Genomic DNA, 20,633 nt, shown 5'->3' on the forward strand with positions numbered 1-20,633 from the left:
ACTTGCCCTTGTCCAGCAGTAATGCTAAGGGGTATTTTCTGAGAGTTTTTTTGATTTTTTTTTTTCCTTTTTTTTTTCCCCTCCTGTTTGTTTTATAGGAGCAGCTGTCTCAGGTCCTTGATGCCATGTTTGAGAGGAAGGTGAAACCTCAGGAACATGTGATTGACCAAGGTGATGATGGAGACAACTTCTATGTCATTGAGCGGTAAGCAGCTGTACCTTTGAAATGTAGAGTATGTTTCTTTTCAGTTTCTTAGAAATGACACAGAATGTTTACTGCAGGACAGTTTCTGAGGAAACTTACTTTTTGCAGTCATTGTCTCTTCCTTTGATATTTTCATTTTCCCCTTTAGGCCCCCGGTGACTTTTGGATCATTTGCCGAGGGGTAATCAAATATGACAGAGGTGGACATTTCAAACCTGCTGGATGTTAACACATTCTGTGTGACTGTGTAAAAACTCACATACTACTTTCTCTGAGGGAAGAGACACAGCTTGAGCTTGCCTATCATTTGTTCAGTTTAGTTTTTGTGCCCATTAGCACATGCATAGTTTGAAACCTGCCATGTTACATGCTGTCTCTAGATGAGGATTTTTTTTTTTCTGAAGAAAGGAGGGGGAAAAGCAGCAAAAGAAACCATATGGTAAGGGAAAGGATAGGAGATTATTTTGAGGAAGAATAATTGGGGGGGGGGGGGGGGGGAAGAAAAAATCCATTGTAATGGCTACCATGAAACAAGCTGGACTTTGTCCAACCAGTTTTGATCACTGACTTCAGAGTAACTGGTAGTTACATTGCTTTTGTTGGTCATGTGATTTGTATTTGCAGAGTTTAAGGTTCCAGTTCACAATTTCTTGCATCAAGCAAATTCACCTGGTAGTTTTCTGGATCATATATATGTGCAACAGGCATATAATAGATATGTGTGTGCATGCACATTTTGAGTATCTTTTATCCTTTTGGAAGAAATTCTGGCTAATGTTACTTTTGATCACCATATATGAAGAATAATTAAGGACACAGATTTATTTCCTCCTGTAAAGCTGTACCAGTAAACAGAATATTACTGACTGAATTATAAACGTCTGTTGCAATACAATCTTAGCAAACTACTTTTTTGATGCACTGTTATCTTCTTTATCACTGAAATAATGGCACCATTAATTTTGTGTTAAATGCTTTCAAAGCAGCTCTTCAAGACAACATATTGCCTTTGGAATTGTCATCTATGCTGTGTTTAAGGAATTTGCAAAAGAATTTCTAGGTTAGAAATTCTTCATTTTAAATGATCCTTGTTTATTTTAAGGACATTCCTCTTTCTGATTAGTTGGAATTAGAGAACATAAGGCTACCTCAAATATATTCTGACCACATGCCTGTTCCCCTGTCCTCTACCTTCCCATTAACCTAAACCAGTGCTCCATTTCCGCACTCAGTTATCTCCCTCAACTGCTCAGTCTCAGACCAATCCTGTGTTTTTGGCTAGATGGGACAAGTTCCTTCTCTTGCCATGTTCACTGGGGACATCAGGCTGTCTCAGATAAGAGTAAGGTACTACAGATCAGAACTCATGGAGTCAGAGCCACCAGCTCTGCACAGATGTATGCAGAGTTGTGGTTCCTAATCTTGAGGAAGCTTAAACTCAGTTTGAGGGCCTCTCAGAAATGTTAGATACCATCCACATATTTTAATTTGTTTCTGTGTAAGGCTCTTAACCTGCTGGATGCTAAAAAGCTCTTCCTGTTATGAGTTTTAACCTAAAATAAAGTAGTGAAATGGAACCTTATCCTTGATATTCAGGTATATGTTTTTATGGCTTCTGTTCTACAGATGTAATGCTATTCCACAATGCCTTTTTCTATCAAGATAGCTGGGTTGGAAGACTTCAGGTTTTTAAGTTTTTGTTTTATTTTACTCTCAAGGTATAATACACTAGTACCATTAATGTGTTGCCAGTAGTATGGGCAGAAAGGCTATATACAGTGCGGGAAATGAAACTCCCTGTTTTCTAGCAATAGAGCATACCAGCCTTTGCTGTAAACACCAACTCAGCTGCAACTCTTATGTCGACTGTTCGCTTATTAGAATTCTACAGTTACGAATTTTCTGTCTCCCTCTCTCCCTTTCTAGTCCTCCCTGTCAGTCGTCCTCCACCTTCCACCTCCTAATTTTTTTTTCATGCCAAAGGGTAGCAGGATACTGGTGCTTATTAAAAGCTACAGTATTTCTACTTGCCTGCAAGTGCAAATTTGGAGGACTCTGGCCTTTTCAAGGCATCAGTAGGCATGTCTTGTTACTCTTAAGATAAATCATTAATGCCTAAATATCTCTGAGGATTAGTTTCTTCCTATCTGAATGAACAGTGACTTTGTGTTGCAGATGTAACTCTTTAGCTTCTTGTCTGCGTAGAAATATAGACTTTCTGGCACAGGTCTCTTTTTTTTTTTCTAAAGTCTTCTGTTTGTAGTATTTCTTAGCAGATCACTTTTGTCTGAGGTCTTTCACCATGCGCAGAGGGACAGCAGGCAGGACAGATGCAGCTTGAGGGTGCAGCAGCTATTTAGTGCTCACTGCCTGGAAGGGAGGGCTAGGATGGATGTGTTGTACAGCTAAACGTTAGTATGCTCATCGCTGCTGAGGAGGCACCTGATGAGTGTCTGCTGATTGAGCAGTCAGCAGGGGCAGCGTTAGCCTCTGTTGCCTTTTGGAACAGACTGATCCACGATCTTGCTGAGTTTCTCTCTTCTGCTCTTTTTTTTTTCTTCCCTCTTGGGGTTTTATATTTTTTCCTGTCAGTATTTTTCTTTTGAGTCCTTGAGCTCCTAACGATTACCATCTCAACTATTACACTTCAGTCTGTGTTTTTATTCTTCTTATCTTGCAGGGCTTTAGCTCATGGGCTGTCTTACACTCAGCAACAGTTTTCTCAGTAAAGCTGAGCCAAGGTCACCCAGTGGTGCTTCACCAGTGTAGTCCTTGGGCCACAGACAGCTGACTGCTTGGCTGAAGGTTACATGGCTGTAGTTATTCGGAAATAAATGACACTAGTTAAGTGACTTTTAGGTTGAGGGATGGGAAGAAGTTGTTGCGTTTGCTTAAGATGCTCACAGAGTCTATTCTAGATCAAAAAAACCTCTGAAGTCATAGTGCAAAGCTTCCTCACTTTGATCTATTTGTTTGTTTGAGGCATGTAATGTCCACTTTGTGGAATCTCCTACAAATGAAGCTGGCATAAAGCTGTCCTGTGGTACTTTTTTTTTTTTTCCCAGATACAGCAGTGTTTGAAGATAACTAACAAACCCAGGGCTGTCCATCAGCAATCCTGAAAGACCCTGTGCTGTTAATACTAGGCAGGTCTCACCAATGAGTCTGTTCCCATACTTGTTTACCATGAGAAGTTTCACCTACTGCCATTTCTGGTGGTTCTTTTTTTTTTTTTTTTTAATTACATGCCTAGTGATATTCTGGGAGATAATACCATTCCTTCTGACAAAGATCTAAACTCCTGGGGAAAATTATATGCCTGTTCTTAAAACCAGGAAGCTGCTTAAAACCAGGAAGGTGTTCCCTACTTGATTTTCTCCAAGGTGTGATATATTCTGTGAAGTCTTTTAGGCCAGTGGCTAGGCCCTGAATGATCTCTGGTGCCATAGCCAAGAATTAATCAAGCCTAGTCAAGCTATATATTAAAATTATTATTTTAAGCCCCAAGCATAAGACAGCCCTGAGGATGTTACACACACTTGTTTGACTTTTTTAAAGGGCTACCTTTGTGTGCACAGCCTCTATCTTCATATACAGTTGCTGTGGTGTGATCCATATTTGTCTTGAGCTTTTACTTGCTGGTCTTGTACCTGCATCTTCATCGTAGTAGTCTTTTGATTCTCAGTAAGTTCTGGGATACTGTTACTTTAACGTTGTCATAATGTAGGAAGCGTGCCTCCTGGAGAACAGGGTGAGGAGCCCTTTCCAATTTACACAGGTTACAGGTCCCTGTGAACAGAGCACAAGGAGGCTTAAAATCTTTTAGCTCGGCTAAAAGAACTGTGACTAGAATGGAACTCGTAATGTTCTGCAAAACTGCTGGAAGTTACTGACCCATGCTTCCTAAGGTGGTGCATCCTACAGTGTCACTTCAGCACACAGAGCTTTATGAGAGTTGAACAGATGCTCTTCAAGTATGCTATAACCTCCATTCTTCAGTAGCCGCACTTCCATGAAAATGGTGATAAAATTGGTTGGTTCAGCTGTCAGTGTGCCTGGAGTTGTAGCATGGTGTGAAGTTGAACTGAGTGATAAAAGTTTTGGTTGTAAGGGAGCTATCGGACAAATACCAGTTGAGAAACGGTTGTCTCTGGAGATCTCTGTGCCAGAGTGTAAAGATGTGGCATGTATAACATTCCTGAACTAGCTTTAAATCCTCCATCTTGAGAATTAGTATGTGCTGCTGATAAGACTGCTAGGTTTGCACTGCAGAACTCATTCAGTGTCTTGGGTATGTAAAGAAAGGCCCTTTCTGTGATTTTGTGCTTCACTGTTGTCCATACAAGAGCTGGATAGTTTGAATCTAGCATGAGCATATGCAGATAAAAGCTACAATTTCATCTTGGTGTTACTATATAGACGTACCTTTAAGCTGGAGTTGAGGCAGAACCATAGGAGCAGGTGAGCAGTTGGATTGAGCATATCCCACAGGTACTGCAGCAATGCTGTCACTGAGACAGCGGGTACAGATGGATCCAAGTCACTCTAAAGACTGGCTCTGAGGAAGGATTTCTGTGCAGAAGGGGCTGTTGGGCGTTGGAATGGGCTGCCCAGGGCAGGGGGGAGTCCCCGGGATCCCTGGAGGGGTTGAAGAGTCGGGCTGAGCCAGCGCTGAGGGATCTGGGGGAGTTGGGAAGGGTCAGGGGGAGGGTCATGGTTGGGCTGGAGGAGCTTCAGGGGCTTTTCCAGCCCAGATGACTCTGTGATTCTGTGTAAAAGAGGCCTCACTGGATAACAGATATGCTGTGAAAAGGCAAATACTGTTAAAGACTGTGAAACTACCTATTACCCTGGCCAGAACACTTATAATGGCAACGTCAGAATACTGTGCAGAGGAAACCAAGTAGATCCTGCCCAGATTTATCAGCAGTGAAATGCTTTATTAAGAGAGAATTACTGTGAAAACAGTGTAGATAGAAGCAGCTTAGTATCAGACAATTGGAAAGCTCAATAAAGCATGTTCTATCTCACCCAGCAATAAGAGGACTATTTGTGTAACAGCAAAAAGCTGTTTTTATGATTTGTACTGGAATGTTGTCTAATAAGAAGTGTCTATTCCATTGTTTTCCAGGGGATTGTATGATATCGTTGTAGCAAAAGACAACCAGTCACGCTGTGTGGGCCGCTATGATAATCACGGCAGTTTTGGGGAGCTGGCGTTGATGTACAACACTCCTAGAGCTGCCACCATTGTTGCCACAACAGAAGGAGCCCTTTGGGGTCTGGTAAGGAAAGGAAGTTTCTCTCTACACATAATATTTTAAACACTAACTCACTGTGTCCAGTGCTTCTCTTGGTATGGCTCCTTGTGATAATAGTTACTTTATCATGATCTGTTATCTCACTTCTTGACATGAGAGCAATCGTGCAAATATTTTGGGCCATCTTTTCTAGAACGACTTGTCTGTAAAAACTGTATCACTAATTTTATCTGTCCTTTTATTATTTTGGTTTTGCTGTAATTGTGGCTTTTGTTAGGTGAAAAAAAACCCCTGGTTTTGTTTTCATCCTGCGGAGGACAGTGAAGGCATTAATGCACGTATTTTATGGGAGGAGAAAACAATATCTAAATAATGTTCTTTATTTCACCTCCCCTTCCTACCATTTTGTCCTCTTTAAGCGGAATGGGAAGGTGTTAAAGATCTTCTTGAGGATGTCAGTAATTTGAAGAGCTAGGAAAACTGCCCAAAGCTTTTGTTTTCCTTCAAAATAAACTGTCATGGTATTTCTGGTCCCTTTGTGTTACCCTGGAAGAGGTTCTCAGGTCAGCATGACCTATGAGATACCAAGCTAAATGATGGTGTTGCTTTGTCTCTAACCCAGAAGTGTTGAATGTGAAGCTGTAGACATTAGTTTCCTTTTTTAGTTCTTTTCTCTGTACTGTTTGGATAGGGTTATTTTCACAGTGCTCCCTTACTCATCTGTGAGGGCTCACATAATAAGTGGATTGTGCGATCAACGAAGCCTTTGAAGCCAGAAGTGTTGTATGTGTTCTGTGTGTGCTGGGCTCCTCGGCAACTATCGCTGGGGGTTGACTGTGTGTTGTGACCTTGATTATAGGACTGATAAGCAGCTACGCACCACGTGTTTATGCAATCTCTGCACTTGCTGAGCACACTGACTTCTGACTTCCCTTTGTGAGCAGAAAGAAAAGATTTTTTTGGTTAATCAACCAGGGAGTAATGTCAGAATCTAATTTCTTGACCAAGACAGAACAAAGCAGCTATGTACAAACTGAGCTCCTTCATAAAAGGAACAACATGAGAAGATGATTCTTTGTTCCAATTTGCCTTTGAAAAGAATTGCACAAATTGGGCTCATTTTGGTTTTATTTTTTCCTGTGATTACAGTCACTTAATTAGCAAGGTGTAGCTGAAGGGGGACCTCTTGCTAGTCATCTGTCCTGTGGATATTTTATTAACTAAGGCTGCATTTTCCTGCCTAAAGCTTTAGTTATTTCATCCAGTTATTCTGTCATTGACATGTTCTGTTGTACTATTTTGTACCTGATGTAATTTAAATGTATTTTTATTAGTCTACAGAAGTAATTGCTAAAGCTCGTGGGTTATCTGCCACATGGGAAATGTGGGTTACTGCTGCTGCACTGCAGCCTTAGGCCAACAAAAGCCTGGAAGGCTCAGGCACAAAGCAGTTATCAAATGTGGGTCTATTCTGGAGCAGAGAAATGTCCTCAGCCTTTGCTACTGAACATGACTGGGGCAAACCTCACAATCACACACACTTCCTTAGCTGCTCTGCCTTTTTTGTTCAAATACTGCTGCTTCTCCTCCCTCACAGATACTCTCAAACAAATGAATTCTGAATTTTTTTATGCTTTTGCAAGTCCCCTGACTATTTCTGCACCTTTCTCCTTCTCCAAACATGTACATTTGAAGAGACATCTGCCACTGAAGAATTTATTTAAAAAACCAAAACATTCCCTCATGCTTTATAATCTCTTATTCTCCTTTAGATAACAGTAATACCATTCTTCCCTTCATCTTTCACCTCCTTCAACTTTTGTATTCCACTGCTGTCATGTATCAGTCATTGTTTCAAGTTACAAGTATTTGCAGCCTGCATCCCATGAAACTGTTCTCTTGCTTGAAAATACCTCTTAAACGTCTCTGTTAAGGTATCAGTTGATGTTTTCAGAAAATGAGATCCAGAGGAATGGCTCTCAGGACTTTGGATGTTTCTGCTGTTTGGGGTATACGTAAATTTAAAAGATTTTTTTTGGTACCATTTTCCTAACCAAATTTCTGCTCCTTTCCTCTGGCTTTTTGATTTTTACACTCATGGCCTCGTCCTGTGTAAAGTAAACTCTGCAGCTCTTGCTCTGTTCGTAATTTAGTGCTGATTCTAACAGGGACCGTGGGCATTATTGTCATGCTAAGGCTAACAAAAATACCTGGTGGGCAAGTGCCCTTCCCCTTAGCCTGGGCGTGCCGTGTAGTTCCAGCTCTCTTGTGGCCTTTCGCATCGGTGTTTGCCAGTACTTGAGCCCTGCCTTTTCTGCTTGGAAATAAAAAGCATTTCGTTAAGCTTTCTGACAATAAACTCTCAAATATGTCTGCCGTTGCAGGTACGGAGACAGGAGCTGTGGTTAACTGGGCAAGCTTGCCTTCACTCGGGCACGTAGTGCCGCCCAGTGGCCACGAAGCCTGCACATCACTAGCCGCTGCCTGGGGAACAGATCAGAGCAGGAGGGGTGGCAGGGGGTGGGTGGGAATATTTGGGCTTCAAAACCAAACCAAACGATTTTTCCACCAGGAAGGTGTTTATGGTACGCATGGACAGCTGGCAACTAGGAAGTTGCAAAAAGCTGGCTCTTGGATCCTAGAAGGTGGAGGAGTGAATCAAGCCTGTTGTTGTTTGATATGCTGTTCCTGATCTGAGACCGGTTTTTTTGGTCTCAGATGAAGAGAGAAAAATCTCAGATTTTCAGAGAAAAAAATCTCCAGCTTTTGAAATATGTGACTCAAGTAGAGAAAAATCCAGTGCACCCCTAGTCCTGCAGTTGCCTTAACAAGCAACTGTTGGAAATCCCAGTTTCCAGTGGCTTCAGCAAGAAGAGTGTAACTTCTCCATTGTATGAGGAAACATGAAAGATACATTAACAAACAGCCAAACAAACCCCCAAAAGTCAACCCTGAAAACCAGTACAAGATAGAATGAAAATGGAGTTCTTAAATGCTTATCTGAGAAGGACCAGGTCTTACAGCTTCCTGTTTTTCAATTTGTTGTTGCAACAGGTACTCTCACAAGAGCTGTTACAGTCGCCGTTGTGATGGATATGGTATCATTTGAACAGCTGGCTTCTCAAACCCAGTTGCAAGTACTAGTTCATGTTTGTTGGTTCTTCAAACTCAGTGAAGAGGAATAATGTGTTTCTCTGTGCTGTTTCTTTCAGGATCGAGTGACATTCAGAAGAATTATATTGAAAAACAATGCAAAGAAGAGGAAGACGTACGAATTATTTATTGAGTCTGTGCCCCTTCTTAAATCCTTGGAGGTAAAGTCTATCTGTATCAAATTCATGCATTAGCATTAGCTCTGCAGTCAGGGTTTCAGCTCGATCAGAAATCTGTGCCATTTCTGCTTAGAACAAAATTTTAAGAGCTTCCTTGGTATCATGTTTACTGTAGAACTTAATTTGCGTTGTTGAAACGGTACACTGTTTTTTCTCATATCCTTTCTTCACAGAAAGTGATTTGCTGATGTTTATCTCAGTCTGTGTAAAGATTTTTTTTTTTTTTTACATCACAAAAAACCACAAACCATCCATAAATATGTCAGAGAACAGGTATTAAAGTGAAAATTCAAACTCAGGGCTGTGGTTTCCTTTGAGGGTGTGATATTGAAGTAATGATACAATCACTGGGATATTTGGCCTTTATCAGCACGAATGATTTTAAATTTGAAAAAAAGATGTGGGCTGTAGTAGGCCTTGCTTTAACCTTAACTGATACTCAGGAGGGAAACTAAGAATAGGCTAAAGGGAAGCACTGCTACCTGGGAACAAAATGACAGATGCCGCGTCAGTGTGTGTGGTGCATGACTTTAGAAACGAGTGTAAATTGTCACTTCTAAGCTATTGATTCAGCCTCTATCTTTAGAGGGCTTTTGGAGCCACAGCAAACTGCTTTGGAGTTACTGTGTGTCTGTCTTTGCCTTACACCGTTTCTCTTTTCTTGGTTTTCTCATCATACGACTATTTTTCAGCATTAATCTTTAATATTTGAGAAGATCTTGTAATCCCCTTGAGAGAAGATTACACAATTGCAAAGTAGCATTAGGTGTGAATAGCAACCTCTAATATGTATTATTTTGAACTTACCTTGGTAGCTGTGGAAGGGATAAATTGCACATCATCTCTCTCAGTGCCTGACTCAAACTAGTTCCATCAATGTGACTTTTTTGAGCACAAAAATGACTCATAAATATTTAAAGATATAGAAAAATAACTCATTAGCACTGGATGGCTTTTTGCACGACACACGGCAGTTGAATCATGGGTGGATCAGAATTTAGTTTCTCAACCATGGGCTAGATTAAGGTACATTTGTGGAATGAATCGATTACAGCTGAATCATCTGCTGAGATACTCATTTGAACTGCAGGATTTTCTTCCTTTCTTAAGATGTTTTTTACACTGCTCTGAGGCAATAAAATTATTTTGTGGCATTCTAGGTGGGCAGTGGGAAACATTGGAGATAAATTTAAGTGTTCCCTTCTTGTTTATGAAGACTCAGGCATGCTTTGTTGCCTGTCAGATTAATACCTCTTGCCCTTGCTGCTGGGCATCCTGTTGCAATGCCTGCTTACAGTTTAGAGCCAGTATCCTTTTCATATCCCCTTCCTTTCTCCACTCTAGGAATGAATCCTGGGACGCAAAAAACCCCCCCACGTATTCAAGTACATGGTGATTAAAATATTTTGAAAATGTGTTTCTCACTGAAGTTTGTTCTTAGACAGTTTATGACATTTTTCTGAGTGTTTTCTTCAAATTTCAACTCCTAAGATGAGGAAGTGATTTTTTTTTTTTTTTTTCCCCCCTTTTGCTCTAAACCAGCCAAATGAGTTGTTGGTTAACTTTGGGGGTAGGAAAAGCACACGGATGGGACACTAGGCAATTTTCTTTCCTATTGATTATGGTAGTCTTAAAAGCTGTGGTGCAATATGACAATGTCATTGTAGGGGCTGTATTTTTCAGTACCCAGATACTGCATGTTTGTCTGTCTAGGAAATGCCTCTTCATTTCAGGGCTACAAAATTTACCAGAGACGTACTATAATGGGATGATTATGTTTGATTTTCCTCTTTGTTCCAGGCATCAGAGCGGATGAAGATAGTGGACGTTATAGGGGAGAAAGTGTATCAAGATGGGGAACGTATCATTTCTCAGGTACTTGAAGTCTAAATTTCTCTTTATCATTCTCCTTTCTCTGCTTCTTTCCTGTTTGGAATTGACTTATAGGATCTTATTACTTGGACCAACTTGGCACTTATTCTTTTAATACTTCCAATTTATTTAACCATTTCTTGAGCGTTTGGGGAATGGCCAGTGCATCTTTTGCCACAAATTTAGCCTATTACTTTAGCTTCTGGGTTTTTCTTCTCTCGTGGTTTTTTGTTTTTTTGTTTTTTTTTATAAATAGTCTTTGCAAGGTTACAAGAGGAGTATGTCTTAAGAAGCGGAAAATAAATGTCTATGTAATTTTCCTTGAAAGCCCCCAGATTGACTTTTTAAAGGCACTTATGACCAGATTCAAACAAGGAGTCACAAACATGTAGTAAAGGCATCTCTTAATTCCTAGGTCTGACTAAACAACAAACCCAAACAATTCAACAGGAGTGTGATTTGGATGAAAGTAAATGAAGTCACAGGGAATATTTCACTGGTTGGACCCAACTCAGTTAACTATTATAAGAAACTATCAGGGTTAATTAAAACCACTGGTTTTTCTGATGCTCTTTAAAGTATTTCAGTGGTGGAGTAGCCTAGCTTCAGTTGACAGCCTTTGGTTGTTGGTGTATGTTTTGTCTGCTGTAATAGATCAAGGCCAGAGTGGTGAAACATGAAGCTGGACAAACTCAAGCTAAAGCCGTGGGATTTTTTTGACTGTGACACAGATAACTTTTTGGAACACTGTTACTGATGGAACACTGGAATTTGGCATCAAGTTTAGCTCAGGGTTGCTTTGTTTGTTGCAAAAGTGCTCTACTTCAAGTAGAAGTTAATGGCAAGAAAGTCCTTGGCTTACCTGAAATTGCAGGCTTTTGAATCACAACCATCATCTTGTTTTATAAACAAAGTCTTATAAATAATGTCTTGAATAATTAATATTAATTACCTTGAATGTCAGATAACTCAATGCAGGAAACCTTAATTTGCTGATAACCAAATACTGCCAAATTACTTCTCCAAAAATACCCTCAATTTTGTAAGTTAAAAATCTTACTTTGTTGCTTAAGACCCTAAGAAAACTGAACTCTCAGCAAAATTAAAGCTTATAAAACAGTCTCAAAACTGGGAACCCACGCAATCAGCGATCCAATTACGCAGTTGGTTTTAATGTTTTGTAATAACTGAATTAAGGACAAGGATGTAATTACCCTTAAAAGGAGGATTAATAGTCTGGATAGGTCTGGGTGATGGTAATACGCTGCTAAAGATGATAAAATTTTATGCTTGGAAAAGATGTGATAGCTCCTACATTACAGCAGTAGCATCAATACCATGAACCCCTTTTCTCTTATGGATAATCTTACATTTTAATTACCTTACTGGAATTTGACCCTTCACTTAAGGGCAGCATGCTTTAAAGCACTTGAAAATTGTTAGTGCCTGCCAGTGTTACAAGGATGTCTCACACTCAGTTTGTTTACATTCTTTTTTAAAAAACAATACTCTTTCAGAAGTGTGCTGTGTTAGTTCATGTTGTGATAGCTGGCAACAGTGAATGAAAAGCTTTGCACTGAATGGTTTATGATCGTCTCCAGGAAGCTTAGCTGAGGGCCTCATTTCTTCTGTAACGCCATGTTTAAATCTTGCATCATCTTCTCCCAGCCCATGTTCCATACTCGAGTTGTAATCATCTTTCTCCATGCTTCCCATCACATTCATGGTCTTATTGCCCATTTGACTTAATGTCAGATTTATCTCTCTCCTCACATTGTTTCATGGGTATTTTTGCTGAGCCACTCCCATTCCTTTATTGGTTCCTTATCCAGCCTCTGTTTCCCTGAAGCCTCTAGTCCCTTTGCTTCTGATTTGTAGCAGCAGGCACGTGCCAGCTCTCCGCTCTGACTTCCAGTCCTATACCAAGCCCACAGGTATAGAGACAGAAGGTTCCCTCTGTCGCAGCAAAAACTTTCAAAATAAAAAAGTCCTGGCAAAGCTCTCCAGAGCAGTTCACTATGATCTGTTGGCAGTCTGCAACATGATGAGGTTTAGACTGACGTGAAAAAGCTTCTAGAGACTCACAGAATGGTTGAGGTTGGAAGGCACCTCTGCAGGTCATCTAATGCCCCACACCCCTTCCCCTCTCAAGCAGGGCCACCGAGAGCCAGTTGCCAAGGCCCAGACGGTTTTTGAATCTCCCACAGGATGGAGACTTCAGAACCAGGCAACCTGTGCCAGTGCTTGGTCACCTTCACAGTGATTTTTTCATAGAAACACCTGAATCTGACTAAAACAAATCTTTTTATTTCACACTCAGTTATTCAAAAACATGTTGTGTTATTTTTCTAGAACTTTATATAAAATGACTATCAATTTTTATTTTCTACTTGCCCTATGTGACTTGTTTTCCTTTAATGGCATGATGCTAAGAGAGCGCCTCACTCCTTAGCATTCTCGCTACCTTTACACAGCCATTTATTGCATCATTCCTCATGTAGATGGCTTGCGTTGTGGACTTGCTTTTCTGTAAACTATCTTCTTCTTACTTTCTATGTTTATGTTTCTCAAGTATAGCTATTCTGGCTTCTGCTGATCTCCCACTATTTTACCTTGGATTGACTGGGCACATACTTAATTTAATGGATTCTTCTTCCTACTGACATCTAGAAATGTGGACATTAAATTAATGTTTTATCAAAACTTGCTTCTGGAAATTCTAAACCCTGCTTAATTTCACTAACTATCGGATACTTCCATCAGGATCTGAAGATTTGCACTTAAGTGTTTTTGCTAGATGTTTTCAATCTCCTTTGCTTTTTCCTTTCCACCTGCCCTCTCACTGAATGATGTGTACTAATAGTTCCTTCCCCTCCGGGTTCCTCTGGTATGTTACCTAACCAGTTACCTTTTAATGTTAAGAATGTGAGTGTCTGTCAATTCTAGCAGCTTTCTGCACAAGACCTAGTTCAGAGTGAATGCTTTAATACCATTTATACATATTCTTACAGTAAACAAAAAAAATGATTTGCTTTACCTTTTCCTCTTCACAGGGTGATAAAGCAGATTGTTTTTACATTGTAGAATCTGGTGAAGTAAAAATCTTGATTAAAAGCAAGGTGAGTTGAAATTGGATGATTAGACTTTCGGTCAGTCCCTGATTTAAGTGATTAATGCAAGTGGTGTGAAAAAGCCTACCCTGGCTTATTTTAAGATTTTATTATATTTATCATTGTCACTCAGGTGATGTAGGTTGTAAATCCTCACACCTGTTCTGAAGTAGCCAGAAGTCACTTTACTAAAGTTGGAAAGTCTTTTGCTTGTATCTGCTCCTCTACAAACTAACCTCATACACTCTCCCTGGCTTTAAGGGTGGAGATGAAACTTTTCTTCTAGGGTTATAGAAAACTACAATTTACAAAACTTGAGGTCTGTTATCTCTAGTGACATACTAGACATTGGCATTTGAACAGCTCTCCGTACAGCCTGGAACAGCCTCGGGACAACGTGTTGTGCGTGGTAAAATGTGTGTTAGGCTAATGCAATCACAGTTCCCAAAGCTGTAACAGTGAATATCTGACAATCTCTAAACTTGTGGGCTGGCATATGCTTTTCTTATCAAACTTCTAATTGAACATGCTGTTAAGGTGTTCTACCAGTACAGAGCATGACTTGGGAATTGCTAGTTTCAAAACCCTAAACCAGTGAGCTGTTGCACACCTGTAAGATAGCTGGGATTAACTGCAGCCTTGTACAAAGATTGAATTGTATGCAAATATTTAAAATGTACTGTTTAACAGACTATGACAAGTAAAGAAGCTAACCAAGAAGTGGAGATTGCCCGGTGTCACAGAGGGCAGTATTTTGGAGAGCTTGCACTCGTTACCAACAAACCCAGAGCAGCCTCTGCCTATGCTGTTGGGGAGGTCAAATGTTTAGGTAAGCCCATGTCCTATGTTTCTCATTACCCTTTTCTGGTGTGTGTTTGTTTTGTGGACCATGCCTGAGTGAGCAGCTATTCAAAACTTAGCAGCCTTTCGGTAACTAACGGTCAGACAGGAGAAGGTAGAACCACGGGCTGGAGCAGATCTCCACGCTGAGGTTTGAGAAGCACCGCTGCTTCCTTCCAGCAGATTCTGTTTGTTCTGCTTATGTGGTCTGTACTCTTAGGGTAAATAGCATCAGCTTCTTGTCTGCAGCTTGCTTGTTACACACAGCTTTCAGGTGATCTTTTAATGCCAGTGTGGTGTGTATTTGGCTTCTGTATTTATCCTTGAGGTCAGGTTTGTATTTCATTAATCTTGTTTCTCCCAGTAACAGCAGAGAGGGAAATCAGAAATACAATTTTTGTTTCTGTGCCTTCTATCGAAGCCTCAGACCTGAATGGGCTGGACTGGAGGTCTGTGTTCTAAGTTCAGAAGAGGTTGGCGCATAGTGTCCTTTTTGACAAACGATCTTGTTTTCACTTCTGTTCCTTTTCAGTCATGGATGTGCAAGCATTTGAGAGGTTGCTTGGACCCTGCATGGACATTATGAAGAGGAATATAACACATTATGAGGAGCAGCTGGTGGCAATGTTTGGCTCTAGCATGGACCTGTTGGATCCAGGGAATTAGGCACAGGGTACCTCAATGCCTTCTTAGTTCAAGACACAGAAAAGCCTCCTGTCAGCAACACAACTCACAAGGAAAATGGACACTATGGAACAGTTACTGCTGCTGTCTTCTTGGGCATTTTAGAAACCATAAACAAGTCTCAGCACAGATGGATTGCTCACTCCCTGCCTCCACTTTGCTGCTGATACTTCATTATTAGACCTAGATTAAAGATGATTCTAACCCTATGTTCACTTACTTGGTTCAGAATGGCATCTGTCCAACAGTTCAAGTGCCTGATATGAAACCCAAAGGGTGCAAGATACAGAAGCCTCCTTCCTTCTGGTGTTACTGTTGGGATAAATTTTCAGATCAGATTCTGTAGTGGGAGGCTGCCTGTTCTGCAGAGGCAACCTGTGGAATACGAGCCTTTTACCAGGCTTATTACCTTCATCTGATGCTTTCCTTACACAATGTCAAATTTGCTTTTAATTGTAGCATCTGGGTTTGATGTTAAAATATCAATGGAGCCAATTAATAAGGTGGCACTGAAGTTTTCTTCCACCTGCTGAAAGCAGCAGGTAGTATAGCTCTTTAAACCAAGTAAACCGAGCTGGGGACATGGGAGAGTGCTTAGCAACAAAATGCAGAAAATGAAACATTACTATATTTTAAGTGTTTTCTGAGCAGCAGAGAAAATTGTTTTACTCTATGCTGCCCAAAAAAAGTGCAGTAGTTCAGATCAAATGGCCCGAAGGTGTCATAATTGTCATCTCCCCAAATTTGCTCCTTGTTCCTGACACTGAGTACATTTTATTGTGGTGAGATCACAATGTATGACCTACTCTTGCTTACAGAGATCCTTTATACTGCTAGATTTCCCAGGGCACTGTTGTTGACTGGGTCAGTTTTAAAGCTTTTTAAGGAGGTGAATGTTTTGTAATTTAAATGAAGACTACTTCTGTACTTGTTTACAGGAGCTCCCCCCAGTCCTAACATTTCACAGTATTCTAACTTCATTAGACACTTGGATGCTTCCAAATACCATGTTGATTTGCTGAACTTTTCAAAAGTTGGCAACATTTGACTTTGTAAAGCAAATGTCCTTGCTAACTCCGCAGTTGGTGTGTTTGAGGAGTCTTTTTGGTTTAGGTGATAACTAAGCTAATGATCTTTATCTAAAATATCTGTTAAATTTGCAGCATTTATTAGGTAGATTCTATTTCTATAGCTTTAATGACCTTAATTGGCATACTGCTGAGATTTTATCAGAGTATTATCTAAATAAGAATGAGACCATAAGAAGGACATTTTTATGGTGTACAAACAGAATATTTATATTAAGACATTGAATTTGTAGGTAATAAATCTAGTGACCCTTTGAATTTGCATTCTTCTGCAGCTCATGCAAAACTTACTGGTGTTTTATGGGGTTATAAAATTTTAATTGTGGATGCTAGTTCAACAGAACCTGCTCTTTCTATTCATGGCCATGTGAGCAAAAATAGAAAGATGCTAATGTTGAATTCTTGCTTCTAGTTATCACAGTGGACGTTTCTCTAAGGCACAAGATGCTTAGCTGCAACTCTTAAGTTGATTTCTGGACAATTTTTTTTTCCCTAAATGGATGAGCTCCTCCCAGTTCCTGCAATATGATGAGTAAGATGGAAACTTGATAAGTTTGAATGGCTGTTGTCCAGTTACTGTAATTGGAGTCCTATTTTTATATAATGCAAATGATTTGTAATGGACACCACTGAACTAGGTGTTTCCATATTATTAAAGTCCTGGTTGTGATGTCTAGTGGCTGTTCTAACTGCATGTATTTTAGAACAGTGAATTTCCTTTGCTTTACTGGGCTGTTTTTTGTTGTAAATTACAGCCAAAGAAGCAGCAGGTACTTCTCATTCATGCTTCCAAGGTTTAACACCAAAGACAAAAATCATTCTTTTGATTACAGAATTAAAAAAACAAAAACCAACAAACAAAAACCAAGAAAAAATTTAACCCCTGCTCATCAGGTCCTTGCACTGATAACAGATAAAACTTTAAGATACTTTTGGGCTCCAAGGCAAGAGTCTTTCTGAAGCCAGCTTGTGACTGTCCTGCGAACCAGATGTAAACTGGTCTCCAAACCTGTATGAGTTTCTGTGCTGCCTAAACTGTCATGTGAACTAAAGAGAAACTTGCTGTGAATAATCACTAGCTGGCCTTTGTTGCTCCCAGGCAGAATGTCCTCTCCTTGACCCAGAGGAGCCTGGCAGGTTGGGCTGCCTTACAGGTGGGATTCTGATTCTGAGAGCCTTTGGTTCCCTGCAGGATAGGACTGTATACCTCAGCATATGCAGACTTTGGTGATTGTTCTGAAGCTTAACCAAAACACTAGGCAAGGCTGATGTTGGATTCTTCAGGTGATTCTGCCTGGAAGGGAGGATTTGATGGCTTCTAGAAGTCAAAGGAAAAATGAGAACATAAAAGATTGGGGTCCCATGAGAGCGAGAACAAGCTTTTGAAGTTCTCCCTTTCTCTAGACTGCGTGCTGGGCAATGCCATCCTGCATCCAGGATCCCTGTGACGTCGTTCTGCAGTGCAGAGAGGCAGCCTGACGGTGAGCTGAAAGAGGGTGAGCCTCTAAGAAGGCTCATCCATTTAAAAGCTGTAACTTGCAACGTGCCTGATCAGTTTGGTCTGGTTTAACCAACCTGTTCTGTAAAATTTTGGAGCATGAAGGTAGTGAGAGAAGCTTGTAGTAAGATACTCAACATTGCCATGTATCTGGTTAGAGCACCAGTAACGAGCAAAGTCGGAAAGCGTGTGCGTGGTGATGCCGAGACCAGGGAGTGAAGCGAGGCGCCCGTTTGTAAGGATCTGCCCGCGTCACTGTATCTCAGCTCGGTCCTTTTTGCCGTGGCAAAAATTGTCGTGGAGAACAAGGTTTGTTGTTGTTACTGCTCAGTGTTCAGGAAATCTGCTGTGGAGTCTCTGAAATTGGCAATAGAGAGAGATCTAGTTTTTAATAAAAGAACTCAGCAGCAAAGTTGGCAAAGAGGATAGTGTCTTCGAAACTTAGAGGAAGAAGAGTCTCTTGTTTGTGATTCCCTGCTTGTGATTGTTGTGAAGTCAGTGAGAGGAGCTTTCAGTGGTCAAATATTTCTGTTTAATGTCACAGCACAAGTTTCGCAATGTAACACAACAAAAAAGGGCAAAAGTGGTCTCTTTTTAAAAACAAAAAGTGCAAAACTTAAAACTTTAAAACAAAATTTTAAAAACAAAGTGCAATTTTGCACAGAGGGCAAAAAACCGAAACCCCTTTGAATGTCACTTCCATTCTTTCTTTTCTGTTGGCTGAAAGCAGACTCTTGTTCTTGACATGTATTTGTAAACTAGTCTTGCCAAAATACAAACACTTTGTCTCTTTTTTTTTTTTTCACTCCAGATAATTTTTGTTGTTGCGGTTATTGCTGATTATTTTCACTTTTTCCAAACCATATATTTTATTTCAAGAGGCCTTCCTTGTGGATTTCCTCCTGACGGTCTGCAGCACTACACTGCTATTTCAAGATGCAAGAGAAAGTCACTAACCTCACAGGAGAACGCTCAACTCTGCTTAGCTGGCTGGAGCTAACAGTGCGCTACTAATTTTCCTCTGCTCTGTGGGGCAGGAGGGGAATTAAATTCTGCATAAAGTTGCTACCTCAAGGCTCCAAGTGCTTTTAAAGGTCTTTCACTTGGGAGAATTTAATAAGACAGTTCTTAAAATTGGTCTGTTCTTTTGAGTTAAATGATTTTTTTTTTAATTGATTCATTGAGGGACCCTTATTTTAATTCATTTTTACATTTAGTACTTGATTCTCAAAGGATGAACAGCTGCGAAGTTTGGTTCTTGCACTGTAGTGTTGAACATGAAAGAAAAATATTTGCCATATAAACATATGGTTTTAACAAGTTAAACCACTCTGGGGTTCAGCTTCACTTTGGGTTAATAAAAAACTGACATGTTGTGTCCAGCCTTCCTTGTACAATCTTGTGTGTGCTCTTTATTGACTCACTGCAGCTGACACAACCCCCCCAGTGCTTACATCAGGAGTGGACTTTACAGCAGCTAACGAGATTTACTCGAGTGCCTGAGTTACTGTGGTTGTGTTATCAGAGCCTTATGGACAACAGCACTCGCCCTATTGCAATAACCAAAAGGGATTTATACGTTACCTGACCACCAAGTTTTGCTGTTTGGTGATTTAAAATTTTACTAATATCTTAAAAAATAATACCAGTTTCTGTAGATATTATTGCTCCCAATAAAACTGGCTGCTCTGATATGTCTGCCAAAGTATTGTAGAACTGATTTATTGTTTCAGCATTCTGCTAACCCGTTCTTGGTTCCTAGGAGCAACACAATATTCCTGAAGACCTTTTGTTGGCCTACACTTACAGCTACTGCATTTTATGTGGCCAGCTGCCCTTTTTTTTTTTTTTAACCTAACTAACCATTTAAAAATAAAATTGCTTTGGTACATGTGAGTTTGTCTGCTCAAGTGCTCAGTATTTGCTTTTGCTGAAGTTTTATTTCTAAACATTCAGCATTTTAAGTACACTTTTAAAATTAAGTCTGGGAGAGTAGTTCAGATGGATTGTGGTGCTAAACATGAGAAGGCCTGTGCTAGAATACAGTACTTTAACTTTGGGCACTTTAACTTGAGGAAGATGTTGACACTTGAAGGGGACAGAGGGCAGGAGCATAACAATTATCTAGAAAATGTTACATTTTACAGAAAGATAAGGAAAATCTGGGCTTTTTTCTAAGGGAAAGAAGGACTGGGGGAAAAGGAACAGGGAATATTCAAACAATGAGGAATAATCCCATATTGATTAGGACAGGCCTATTAATACAGGGTCTAAACTACAGCAGGGAAGCTGTTGATTAAGCATTGAAAAGATCTGTCTAGAAGAGAGCTAGGATACCTGTGGCAGTGTGAAATTTTCCAGCACTTTTTTTTTTTTTTTTTCTTTCCAAACAGTTGTAAACTAGCTCTGTTGAATGGTTACAATATCTATCTGAGGCAGAGATGGGTTAGATAACCTCTTGGGGAGGCTTTTTTGAGATAATCTTGCTGTTTTCTCAGGAATTCCTCTTCAGAATCACCAAGGGCTTTAGCTGACACAAATACAAGGTCTGTGGGCTTTGCGCCACATCATCAGTAGGAAGATGAACACAGATGAGTGCCTGTAAAAGACAGGGACACGTGCCCTTTGCACCCCAACATACAAGTAGGCTGGCAGTGGGCTAGGACTCTAGTAGGCTCACCAGGCGCCTGGGACAGAGGAGCCTGGGCTCCCCGCAGGACAGAGAGGAAACCCCAAACCCAAA

General features: G+C 40.3%; 1 protein-coding gene across 4 annotated transcripts in view; it reads left to right on the top strand.

Moving 5' to 3' along the window:
• The window catches only part of PRKAR2A (protein kinase cAMP-dependent type II regulatory subunit alpha), a 68,274-nt gene extending 48,488 nt beyond the window's left edge, over positions 1-19,786 (top strand). For 3 of the 4 annotated variants that reach the window (XM_074913941.1, XM_074913943.1, XM_074913940.1), the window contains 7 exons: positions 99-205; positions 5,337-5,490; positions 8,679-8,780; positions 10,599-10,673; positions 13,724-13,789; positions 14,471-14,609; positions 15,153-19,786. In XM_074913941.1, the coding sequence (XP_074770042.1) occupies positions 99-205; positions 5,337-5,490; positions 8,679-8,780; positions 10,599-10,673; positions 13,724-13,789; positions 14,471-14,609; positions 15,153-15,286 (777 nt within the window). In that variant the 3' untranslated portion in view covers positions 15,287-19,786. The remainder of the gene's footprint in view (positions 1-98; positions 206-5,336; positions 5,491-8,678; positions 8,781-10,598; positions 10,674-13,723; positions 13,790-14,470; positions 14,610-15,152) is intronic. The other variant, XM_074913942.1, reaches the window with a different exon arrangement.
• Positions 19,787-20,633: the final 847 nt, after the last annotated feature.

Source organism: Athene noctua, chromosome 10 (assembly GCF_965140245.1).
Source record: "Athene noctua chromosome 10, bAthNoc1.hap1.1, whole genome shotgun sequence".
NCBI lineage: Eukaryota > Metazoa > Chordata > Aves > Strigiformes > Strigidae > Athene > Athene noctua.